General features: G+C 32.0%; 1 protein-coding gene across 1 annotated transcript; it reads right to left on the bottom strand.

Annotated features, from left to right (window-relative positions):
* Positions 1-328: 328 nt before the first annotated feature.
* On the bottom strand, positions 329-4,602 carry LOC132035573 (IRK-interacting protein-like). The gene is made up of 3 exons (XM_059425871.1): positions 4,188-4,602; positions 1,081-2,286; positions 329-724 (listed from the first exon to the last, which is right to left on the bottom strand). The coding sequence occupies exons 1-3, from the start codon at positions 4,425-4,427 to the stop codon at positions 476-478; spliced, it is 1,695 nt and encodes a 564-aa protein (XP_059281854.1). The 5' UTR covers positions 4,428-4,602; the 3' UTR covers positions 329-475.
* Between the last annotated feature and the right edge of the window lie 8,366 nt (positions 4,603-12,968).

Raw genomic sequence — 12,968 nt, 5'->3', positions numbered from 1 at the left:
GTTAACTCCCCAATCATCAAACCTCTTTTATGACCTATTTACCAGTTACCACAATTTTCCTAATTTGTTTGCTAAAAAATTGTTAATTTGTTTGAGTTTGTTCACATTATTGGTTCTAAGCTCGGATAAAAAAAAAAAATTATGGTAGGTTGATGGTCAACATAACATTAGTCAATTTATTAGGCGACATCAACTAGCTTGAGATTGAGGCGTGACTATATTGTTGTTTGCTTAAACTCATCTGTTGATGGGGAAAAATTTACACCTTTGTGGTCCATTTCATTCATTAGAAAACTAAGGAAAATGAAATAAGAAAATCCAGAGAGAATTGGATAATAAGTAATTGTTTCATAGAAGTATTATATCACAGTTTAATTAATAGATATTAGATAATCTGTTCAAGCAAATGATTAGCATGAGATCAACATTGCAAGTTAGATAAAACAGAATTAAGAAAGAGATCCTAATTAGTAATTTAGGTTGCAGATTTATGCCTACAAATTACCTTACACCTATGTACTTTATCACGCACATAGAAACCAGGCATTACCATGATCTTAACCTTGCTTGGACCTTGTGTTTTTTGCTTATCTGCAAATACATCCTCCATGTAATTATTATCAAAAGTTGTATTCTCTTCAACCCTGAGAATCCCAAGGGGAGGGTTGAACGAAAAGGCGAGCAAATGCAGCAACCAAATGCACTTAGCAGCAACAAAGAATGCCTGCACGTAGGAGTAGCAAAATTAGCTCATTAAAACATTATTTGTCCAACCCGTCTAAGTTTGATCCACCCATTAATTAGTTCAATCATTGCCCAATCCATCTAAAAATTAGGCTGATAGGTAGCCCAATCCATAAGAAACCTTGTTAAAATATTTTTCAAAAAGATATTTTTATTGTTTGATATGTTATATATAGTCATAATAAAGAACAACATAGTTTTATTAGGTACTTAAATAATTATAAAAGAACAGAAAAAAGTTAAAACTTTGTAAGAATTAGGCGGGTTGGGTTATGATCCGTTTTTTAGCCCATTTCAGTACAAGTAACTTTTGGGCAGGTAATTTGACACCCCTACCTGCAGGAGTTGCTCTGGCCATGGCCTTCTCCAGTTAAGTGTTGTGATGATGCAACACATCTTCTGATCACAAAATTTGCTGAAATCTTCACTATAATACTTTGTCCCCTTTCTTAGCACTTCATTCCAGCTTAGGTTCCTCAACGAGACAAAGGACGAGAACTGATCGTTGCAATCTTGTTGAGGGTCCAAGCGCTTTGGAGCGCCGTTCTTTTGGAACACAACGTTCTCGAAATCTTGGAAGAGTGACTGGTTTATGATGGCTTCCACATGGCATAACACCGCCTTTGAGAGCTTCGAATTAAGAGAAAGCTTGTAAGGTTGAAGTAGAAGGTTTAAGTTATCGGTTAAAGAGTTATCCGTCTCTTCAACCTGTGCAATAAGAGTCTTACAAAATTGCTTCACTGATAGTCTTGATTCCGATACTATCTGCAAAAACCCTTCAACCATTACCTCTTCACTAACAGGAATCGTGTTTTCTCCTCTTGGAAGGTCTATAAGCTTGTTGGATACTTGTGAATTATCTTTTGCTTGAACATTTGCTTGTTTCAAGGCTTTCTTGAGCTCCTCACAGTAAGTTTCTAAGTACTCCAATTTTTCCTTTAACTCTCCTAAAGAAGACTTCATTTCTGAGGCTTCCATCAGGGCTGACTCTCTTCTCTCCTTCGCTTCCACAAGCTCTTTCTTCAATGTTTCGACAGAAGAAATATCCTCGAATTCTCTCCATGAATTTTCATTCTTGTTTTTCTTCTTTAGCTTAGGGAACAACCATGACAAGTTCATCCCTTTACTCTTTGGGTGCAATTGATTTAAAGAGTGTGAATCTGTCAATGGCACGATTACATTAGAGCTCTGAGTACTTACTATAGCAGGTTTACACCTATTGCAAGATGAAAATGATCTCAAGTCTCCCATAGAGTTTCTTCTAGAGATAGAGTAATCACCACCAGGAGAGGTTGTTCTGAGCAGAGTGATTTGAGTTTGACCAGCACAAGAGTCGGTGACCGATCTCTGATCATCAGCTGGACAGATATGGGGTGAAATTCCTCCTTTCCTTAAGGAGGAATTCGCCTTTGTGTAATTCGAGAAACTGGATTCATCACAATTTCCTACTCCTCCAAGGCCATAATCATCCCAAAGGTCAGCGTAGTCTCGAGTGTCCTGGAGTAGTTGTTTGGATCCAGGTAATGGAGCTGCTTCATAACTCTGCATACATTCACAAGCTTAGATTTTAGGGGAGTAGATTTTATCAAGCAGACTTGTACAATAGGCTAAACTTATTAAAATCAAACCGAAATTCAACTAAATGCTAGAGAAACTCGATAAAACATAATGACAAGGGCAGGAAAAAGCATCAACAAATTCAAGAACGATGGCCTAAAGAATTTTTTTTGGATGGCTCCCATTGTAAGTTGGACAAAAAGATACTTTCATAAATATAAACAGATGCAATAGGAATGAGTATCACAAAATATCAGGCAATAACACATTTGGACCAAAGAAATGAATCAATGAGAAATGGTTGGACTCAAATAATAGTATTAGTTATAATTTGCTCATTATTTCTTTTCACTGTCAAATTTTTGTGCACTTCTGCTCATGTGTTTTGTAGCAACCATACATTAACAAGGATTGAGCTCCTCTCCATTTCTCATCTCTCCATTTTCTCCAAGTTCTACATTAGATTAGAGATACATGGCATAGATTAGAATTAATGGCTAAGATTTAATTGGCTAAAGCAAGGCTCTCTAACCATGGTTTATATAATTAACAACTTATCCATAAATATATTAAAATATTTTCTCTCTCTTCCTATTTTAATATTTCATTTTTTTCAATTATGACAACTCTTTAATGGTGATATTTTAAATATAAACAACTCTTTCAGAAATATACAATTACCAATTGAATAATGGGGTTTATATTATGTGAATTAGTAAGCATCATAATTGAAAAAAATGGAAAATATCACCAATTGAATAATGGGGTCTATTTCTGCGTAGGGAAAAAAATTAAGTGGGAAAAAAATCGGGTAAAGGAGAAAAGATATTCGTAGGAAAAGTAAAATAGGAAGAGAGAGAAAATATTTTTAATATATTTATGGATAAGTTATTAATTATGTAAATCATGGTTAGAGATCCTTGCTTTAGTTAATTAAATCTTAGTCATTAATTATAATCCATGTCATGTGTCTCTAATCCAAGATAGAACTTGGGGAAAATGGAGAGAAGGAAAATGGAGAGGAGCCCAATCCCATTAACAAAAGGTGGAGCACTCACAACCTTAAAATTCTGGGACTGCCGCATTTCTAACATGTCAAGAAACGCGGAGGTGAATAAAGTGTCGTTCCAACAAATATTAAACAAGTGGATATTGGGGCTAACTTAACCCCAAAACTAACTCAAAGGCGAAGATTGTTCAAGACCGGGTAAAGAGTCCAAATTCCCTTCCGGTTATCGATGTGAGACTCTTCACACACTCCCTCACGCCTAGGGCTGGATGTAAGGAGTGTGACCAATTTAATATGGGGTCCAACATAGTAAACCATAAATTAGGATGAGTCTCGCTTTGATACCATGTTGAAAGATAGACAGAGAACCTACCTCAACCCAAAAACTAGCTTAAGAGATGAAAATTGTCCAAGCTAAGACTATATAAAAAATCCTTTTGTGAAAATATAATGTGAAAAAATCACTAAATTTCTTAAATTTGAAGTACTGAACCTATAATTACAAAAATACAAAGGATTCAGTGATTAACACAGAAGTATAGGACATATTAAATTTTAAATCGTCACGAATTCATCTATGACAATACTCCCCCTCCTCAATTTACGTGGCACTTTTCACTTCTGAAAACTCAATTTAACTAATATTTGAAGTTAAACTAGATTAGATCTTAATATTGTAAAATTAGAATTTAGATATTCAAAAAACTATAAGAAAAATATTATAAGTTACAATTCTTTTATGTTAATGTGATGAAAAAATATACTATTCTAAAATGTTGATCAAAATTTACATAATTTGAATATCTAAAAAAGAAAAGTCTCACGTAGATTGAGATAAAAGAAGTAGTAAAGAAGACTCAAGAAGAAGAGAACTTACTGGTGTGAAAATAGGATAATCTTGGGCAGAGAAGAGGTTAGCAGGGGAAGAAGAAGAATTAGGACACTTGATGAGATTAGCAGGGCTATTATTAATGCCCTGTAATAAAGATGCATGAATAGCTCTTAGCTCTACAGCTTTAGCAATGGCAGCTTCAACTTCTTGTCTACTAATTGTTCCATTGTATTCCTTCTTACTGCCAACTTCATCATTTTCTTGAGATATTTGTTTTTCAGCCATTTAATGGATAAGAAAAATACCCAGATACAAAGCACATTAAGAAGTGAATTTGTGTGTGTGCATATTTTTGCTTCAATGACTTAGATTTTTATTTGGAGAGAATAATTCTGGAGGACCTCAAAACAAAAAACAGAGATAGGGACACAAGAGAAGAGAGGATAGTGGGGTTGTAGTGGACTGATGGGGGTGTCTCAAATCTAGCTGAGCTTTTCCCTTGAATACACTTTCTAAAAAGATTTAAAGTTTATTTTTTATACACTGACTCCATAAAAAGATTTACAACCTAACAGTCAGTCAGAAAATATCTATAGTTAATTTTTTATAATAAAAAATAGAATTTGTACTTTTAAAAATAAGATAAATTAGCTATTACTACAAACAAAAATATTAGTTAAACTCAAAAGATTTTAATGTAATAGAAGTGCACGTGAAACAAGGTGGGAGAGAAGAATGTTAGGTGGGAGAAAAATTGGATCTTATGTATCACAACTGGTATTAGACTAAGTTGTAGAAGATTTTTTTAATCTCACAAACTTGTGAATTCAGAGATTGTGGATCCAAAAGTGTAAGATTTGGGTCCATTAATTTGTGAGAAAAAAGAACTCACACAAATAATATATGTTGTGTGAGACACAACATAAAGTTTTTCGAGAAAGAGGAGTTGATTAGGGAGTACTATGGTAAATTTACAATTCGAGGGGATGAAAAGAAGGTGAAATTACCCAATATGGAAGCTTCTTAATTTTGTTTGAGCTAATACGAGAATTCATTGTAATAAAATTCACAGTCAAACTGATGCAAGTTGTGAAATACAGAAGGTTGATGAAGTTAGCAATTGCATTACTCTCTGTTTTTTCCAATCAAGTGTTTGTGGTGCAAATTTCACAAAGAAACCTACAAAACGAGAAAAAAACAAGAACAACAAGAAATGACAAAGAAATATTCCCCTCCCACAAACGTATTTTTGTCGAATTACTTAAATTGATGATAATAGTGGAGAATGATTGATGTTGACATCTCAAACTTTGATGGAAAAGTAGAGAAACTATAAACAAAACTCTTGAAAACTAGCTTTTGCAAAATAAATAAAATAACCAACTCACACTCGGTTAAACTATAGCAAAACCCAATTGAGCTTAGCTTTATTGATTCTGTAATATAGTAGGTTTAATATTGTTTAGCTCGATTCAATTCGGCTAGACGTGATACCAAAATCTACTTCTTTATTTCAATAACCAAATTGGCTTGAAAACCTCTCATTTTCTAAAATTAGAAGGCAACCAAGAGTTTGAGCCTTTAGTGATTTAAAATTTATGGATTTAGAATTTTATTTTTTAAATTATTAAATTTTAAATTAGCAATTTCTACATATTTAATACTCTCTCCGTTAAAAGTGTTTGTCTTACTTTGATTTTAGTCAATTTAAAAAAGAATGCATCTGTCTTTTTTTGACAACTCTTTAAATCCAACTTTTCATATGACATGTTTAAGACCACAAGATTAAAGGACATTTTGATACATTCTACACATTTTTAATTTAAAATCACAAAATTCAAAAGCCTTTTCTATTGTCTTAAATTTGTATCATGTCAAAATCATACAAACATTTTGCAACAGATAAAGTAATTTTTTAATAAATATAGAATTTAGATCAATATTACTAAATTTGACCGAATCTGTACAGAAGCGCTAGCTCCGCCCGTCCCAAGAGCAGATGGGGCCCCCTCAACGAAGGGAGCGTTGATTTCTTTACAATTTTAATGGGTCAGTGTATTATTAAAGTAAAGCCAAATGGAATTACAGGTAGGATCATGGAATATTTTATTTAAAGGTTCTGGAGTTCCCATAGCTACTTTTTCAGATAGAATATCCATGCTTTACCGAAAAATAGTTCTTTTAAACCGACCACTTCGCCCCAAAAGGTTGTGAGCGTGTCAACCTTCCCATGCTAAAAATTTTAATCTCCCTTTTGGTCTCCTTCTTTTTATAAATACTAGTCTCTCCGTACGCGCCATGCGTGTATATTCCATATGTAACAAATCAGATAAATATTATATTAAAATTTATGTTTGAGTAATCGCTCAAATTTATTTCTAAACATATTTAATACTAAATTTTGACCTCTCATTCTTTCCCCGAAACAAATACATGGGGAAAAAAAATAAAAGAAGATCATATTCATTTTCGCTAAGTTAAAAAACTAAGCCAGATACTTATAATTATGATACTAATCTAGCGATACTAAGTACTAACGACACCAACATATGCAAGGAGAATATCAAAATTATCAGTCAGGGGGATACCAAGTAATGAATGTTTTTCCATTTATACCATACAGAAAGTATTCGAGTCCGGAGCCTAAAGGGCACTAAAATGCACAAAATAAACCAAAAGGGGTGCTCCATTCCACAATATACCAAAAGGGGTATAACGTGGAGGGGCCAACGTCATACCCCCAAAATGTTTTTCCCGTGTCAGACAAAAAAAAAAAATTAATTTAAAAGTATAACGTGGACTGATCCACGTTATACAAAATTTATAATCTTGTATAACGTGGATCATTCCACATTATACAATGTTTTCATCTTCCCATTTCATTCATTAATACACGACAAAGATGACTCTTCCCATTTCATTCTAATAGTCATATATATTGTATAACGTGGATCAGTCCACGTTATACAATATATGTGTATTTTACCCCCCTCCCACCCCCCAACGTTTTACAAAAAATAGTTTGTAAGACGTTGGCTAGATTTAAATTATATCCGGTTGTTTTTTTAATAAAATTTTTTTTGGTGATTTTCTAATTGTTAACTCAAACATACGCCACAAGTCATATAATAATTAACTCAAACAAATATTTTAACTCATACAATAATTAAATATGTGTTATATATGCGAACATTAAAAAAATATTAAAATATATGTTAAATAAATGTCACACATTAACTGAGTAGTAAATGTTAAATTACATACGTTATTAAATAGCAGAAGACATATTATATATTCTTGAAAGATTACATAAGGAAACAACGATCGTACAACTTAGGAAAAACATAAGAACCAACAAGCAACAACAACTACTGATTTCAGTCGGGGCAGGGATTCTTGTTATGACCTGTTTGCTTGCACGTACTACACTTCCTAGCCATGTGCGCAAAAAAATTGCAAGCAAACAGTGTAACAAGAATCGTTAATCACGCCGCCTTGAAATAACCGCAGTTATTGTTGCTTGTTGGTTCTTATGTTTTTTTCCTAAGTTGTACGATCGTTGTTTCCTTATGTAATCTTTCAATATATAATATGTCTTCTACGCCGTTTAATAACGTATGTAATTTAACATTTACTACTCAGTTAATGTGTGACATTTATTTAGCTTATATTTTAATATTTGTTTAATGTTCGCATATATAACACATATTTAATTATTGTATGAGTTAAAATATTTGTTTGAGTTAATTATTATATGACTTGTGGCGTATGTTTGAGTTAAAAATTAAAAAATCACTGAAATTTTTTTATTAAAAAAACAACCGGATATAATTTAAATACGTCTTACAAACTATTTTTGTAAAACGTTTTAGGGAAGGAGAGAGGGGGGGGGGGGGGGGGGGGTGGGGGGTAATTATATATATATATATATATATATATATATATATATATATATGACTATTAGAATGAAATGGGAAGAGTCGTCTTTGTCGTGTATTAATGAATGAAATGGGAAGATGAAAACATTGTATAACGTGAATCAGTCCACGTTATACTTTTAATTTTTTTTTTTTTGTCTGACAGGGGAAAAAAAATTTGGGGTATAACGTTGGCCCCTCCACGTTATACCCCTTTTGGTATATTGTGGAATGGAGCACCCCTTTTAGTTTATTTTGTGCATTTTAGTGCTCTTTAGGCTCCGGACTCGAAAGTATTCAACAATAATAATACTACAAAATTACTGACATGCATGTCAAAAAAGGAAAAGAAGTTACAGTACCCTTATATCTTTTTCACCCGCAAACAAAGCCAAGAAAATTTGACAAACTAATCAATAAGTTACAATAGTAGTGATGATAGAGATTAAACATTGTGTTGTAATTGTGTGTTACATCAATGGAAAGTATCAAAATTGTTGGTCTCAGGAATGTCTGAAAGGTTACTGTTTCGTGCTTGGAGTGATGTTGATAAAGGGGCTGACTAATATAACAAAAGCAAGAAGACATGGTGGCATAATTTATCCACCATTGAAATAGATACATGAAACTAATATTTGAGAAAGGATTGATATAATGTAAGAAATTAACTTACCCGTGGAAGAAAATACTCGGGTTGCACAATTTTGAAATAATGAGGCAACGTAACCGGTCATATGGTGATAGGAAGTGTTTTAAATTGTCGTTTGTGAGAAAATTGGTTCGGGTTTGGAACAACAACAATAGATAGGAGTGTAAATTGTCTTATTGATGATTTTGTACAAAGGTATCAAAAGAGCAAGAAGTGACGATTTGTTTATTTGTCTTGAGGATGTTATGATTTGCTTTTTTAACTTTGAAGGGAATAGTTGTGACTTATTAATTAGAAGGTATGAAGAATTGGCTCAAGGGTTGCTTGTAGCCGTAGGCATTAGATTTTTGTTTTATTTATAAGTAGGGTATTTAGGTAATTTACGAGGATATTTTAGTAATTTAATTTTTGGCTAAAGGGCTTTCCACTTTTAATATATATAGATAACATAGAAAGAATTAACAAGTGAAATAAATCGTGGAAATATAATGGGAGAAAAACATGGATAACCTCTTAACCTGTCAATAAATTTCATTTAGATACTCGAATTACGCCTTGTTTTGATTGAGCATCTAAACACATAATAAAGTGTTGTTATTAGACATCAAATTTTTGGAAAAAATTTATGCGCGTGTTCTCAAGTGGCCATCATGTAGATAAGTTAACCACTTAAAATATGTTACCTCCTTCAATTATACGCATTAGTACTCCAATAAACCATAAAACTTTAGGCATGTATGAGGCTGATGTGTATAATTAAAGGAGGTGATATATTTTATGTGATTAATTTAACAACTTAATTCATGCTTGCAAACACATGTAAGAAAATTAATATTTGAACTGAAAGTGTTTAATAGGACTTTATCATGTGTTCACGTGGCTCAATCAAAATAAATTGTAATTCGGGTGTCTAAATAAAATTTACTCATAAATTAAACAGTTATCATTGTATAAAGCCAAATATATAACATCAAATGTTGTGTGATAGGGATGCGGAATCATGTTAAGATCTCTATAATGATAGAAGCATAACATTACAGTACCATGCTATAAGGTTAACGTGGGGTCTTCTTAAATTTGCAAGTTTGCATGTTTGACAACGACTTTACATGAGAAGAAATGACCACGTTGCAGTAACTTCTTTCCTATTTGGATAAAAAAATCTACTCTTACTTCTAAAGGTTCAAGAAGTAAAATTATCTTTATTTTAATTTACCCTGATTTTTTTATTTTTTTTAATTTGTGGGATAAGAAGGTATAAGTTGCATAACTACCAATCCAAAATTCCTTCATAAACATGTACTATCCCTCTTCTACCAACGACCCCTAAAGGTTCAAAATAAAGCTTGTTTTACGTACCCTGATTTTTTTATTTTATTTTTTTGTGGAAAGTTGCATAACTACCAATCCAAAATTCCCATAGTACTCCCTCCGTTTCAGTTTATATGAACTCACTTGACTGGGCACAATACTTAAGAAAGAGTGAAGACTTTTGAAATTTGTGGTTCAAAATAAGTCTTGAATATTTGTATGACTATAAATTATTTCATAAAGTGAATTTATTTCCAAATTAGAAAGAGGTCATTCATTTTGGCACGGACTAAAAATGAAACAGGTTCACATAAATTGAAATAGAGGAAGTATAAACTTTTGCTAGTGGACATTCTAGCCTTCGTAATGGTGATTAATTAGTATAATTAATTCAACCTAACACTAGGACAAAATTAGGGCGACATAGATCACGTTATTTCAGAATGTATCTTGTCAATAAGAGCAACAAGTAAAGGATGAAAAAAGTGGCTATGAATAAAAACATTAAAAGGTCCTACAAAATAAGCAAATTTGTAAAAAAAAAAAAAAAAAAAAAAACTGAATTTTTTAATCTCAAGAAATTTGCTAAAACGCAAAGGACAAGAAAGCAGTAAAGAAACAAAAATATTTTGGGAGAATGTTCTCTGCCTTTGTATTCACAATATGACTTCCTTATAGACAAGTCATCATTATTGTTATTTTCCTGTGATTTTAATTAAAGGGGAAACATAAAAAGAATTAACAAAAATAAAAAATATAATGAAAAACATGGATAACCTCTTAAGTGAAATAAATTTCGTTTACACTTTCAGAATATAATTGAGCGAAAACATGGATAACATCAATTTTTTTGGAAAAAGTTTACACGTCGTGTTCTCCATTAAAATATGTTACCTTCTTCTATTTTATGCATTAGTCCAATAAGCCATAAAACTATAGGCGTGTATCAATGTTTTAAAAGGCGAGGACGTAAGGCGGGGCGTTTTACGTCTGCCTCGAAGCGTAAGCCACGAGGCACGGGCGCGTAACCTATTTTATAAAATGATATAATTATAATAAATACTTTTAAATAAGTGAAATAACGTAAAAAATTAGAAGAAAACTATAAATAAGTGATATATATATATATATATATATATATATATATATATATATATATATATATATATATATATATATATAATAGATTATATCAGATTGTTTTTTTTTTGGGGACCATATATATATATATATATATATATACCTTCTTCTATTTTATGCATTAGTCCAATAGATAGTAGAAGACAAGCTAAATAATCGAAAAAGAATATATATTAGGCATTCTAGCAATAAAAAGGGTCTTGACTTTTAAATTTAATGCTTCGAAAAACATTTGAGTAATTACATGTTGACTTTTGAGAATTTGGGCATTATATATTATTTAACAAATTTCGTTTTAGTTGAAGAAGTTTTAATAACGCCCCAACACGCCCCAACAAAAAAAACTCCCCCGGGCTTGGCCGGCGTACGCGCCCGGGGCCGGGCGTACGCCTTTGTAAAAAAAAAATACCGGATATATATATATATTATGTGGTTAACTTAACAACTTAATACACACTTGTGAACACGTGTAAAAAAAAATAAAAAATAAAAAATTTAAAATGAAAGTGTCTAATATGAGCACTTTATCATATATTCAGGTGCTCAATTGAAAGAAATTATAGTTCATGTGTCTAAAAGAAATTTACTGATAAATTTAAGGAGTAATCAATGTATTAAGCTAAATATATAACAACAAATGTTGTGTGATAGGGATGCGAGACATGATGGTTAAGATCGCTATATAACATTATAGTACCATGCAATAAGGTTAATGCGGGGTCTTCTTGAATTTGCAAGTTTGCATGTTTGACAATGACTTTACATGAGAAGAAATGACCACGTCGCAGTAGCTTTTTTCCAATTTGGATTAAAAAATCTACTTTTTACCTCTAAAGATTCAAAATAAAGCAAGTTTTACGTACCTGATTTTTTTTGTGAAAAGTTGCAAAACTACAAGCCCAAGGAGTTTTTTACCAAAATGGTAACCATTTTAGGGACAAATTCAATAAATGGGTTTGTCAGAATTTTTGTAATCAAAATGGTGAAAACGCACGAGTCGTAGAGCACCTTCAGTTCACTATTTTTACGTCTAAAAATAGATGGCCCATTAAATATATTTACACTAAAGGTGTTTTGTGATCCATGAGCCTTTAGTTTATATTTCAAACTTTGAGGAAAGGCTCATCCATCGTAGAGAATGTTCAGAGTAAATTTTAAAAATCAGAGAATCTTAAAAAGCAAAGTTTTTTGCTCCAATGTGACAAGTGAGACAGCCTTTCAGACCTAAAGGCTCATACCTATGAGGGAGTCTTCCCTTAGAGAGCCTTCGACATTATTTTCTCATTCCTCTATATCTGGAGCAGAATACATTGTCATGTACATCATTTAATTCACAATCTTGAATGCTCACCAATCTGAATTTGGAGAAAAAAGTGATTTTTTTCATTGTTAATTGCTCTTCCCTTTGAGTAAATATTTACTGATAACGGATGTATTTTTGCAAGTCTAAAAATGTCAAATGAATGTCGTGTTAGAGTTGCATTGTATTGCGGCGGTGAAATTCTTTAAGAAATGCATTTAGTTAATCATTGTGGCAACACATTTCTGAAATCCGATCATCCTTTCTATTCATTATTGAAGCAACACTATCCAACACCAATTAAGTAATTTAAGTTGATTATTCAAATCTTTAAACTAAACCAAACCAATTAAGTGAGTTATTCAAATCGTTAAACAAAACCAAACCAATTAAATAGGTCTTTTATCGCTTCGGTTTCAATCGGTTTTTTTGGGTTATTTTTATTTTTTAAAATTAAGATTCAACTTTTAGTTGTCTACAAAAATTAAGATATATATTAGCCTTCCATT

This window comes from Lycium ferocissimum, chromosome 10, assembly GCF_029784015.1.
Source record: "Lycium ferocissimum isolate CSIRO_LF1 chromosome 10, AGI_CSIRO_Lferr_CH_V1, whole genome shotgun sequence".
NCBI lineage: Eukaryota > Viridiplantae > Streptophyta > Magnoliopsida > Solanales > Solanaceae > Lycium > Lycium ferocissimum.
The sequence above is the reverse complement of the archived record's forward strand: the minus strand, read 5'-3'. Positions and strand labels throughout refer to the sequence as shown.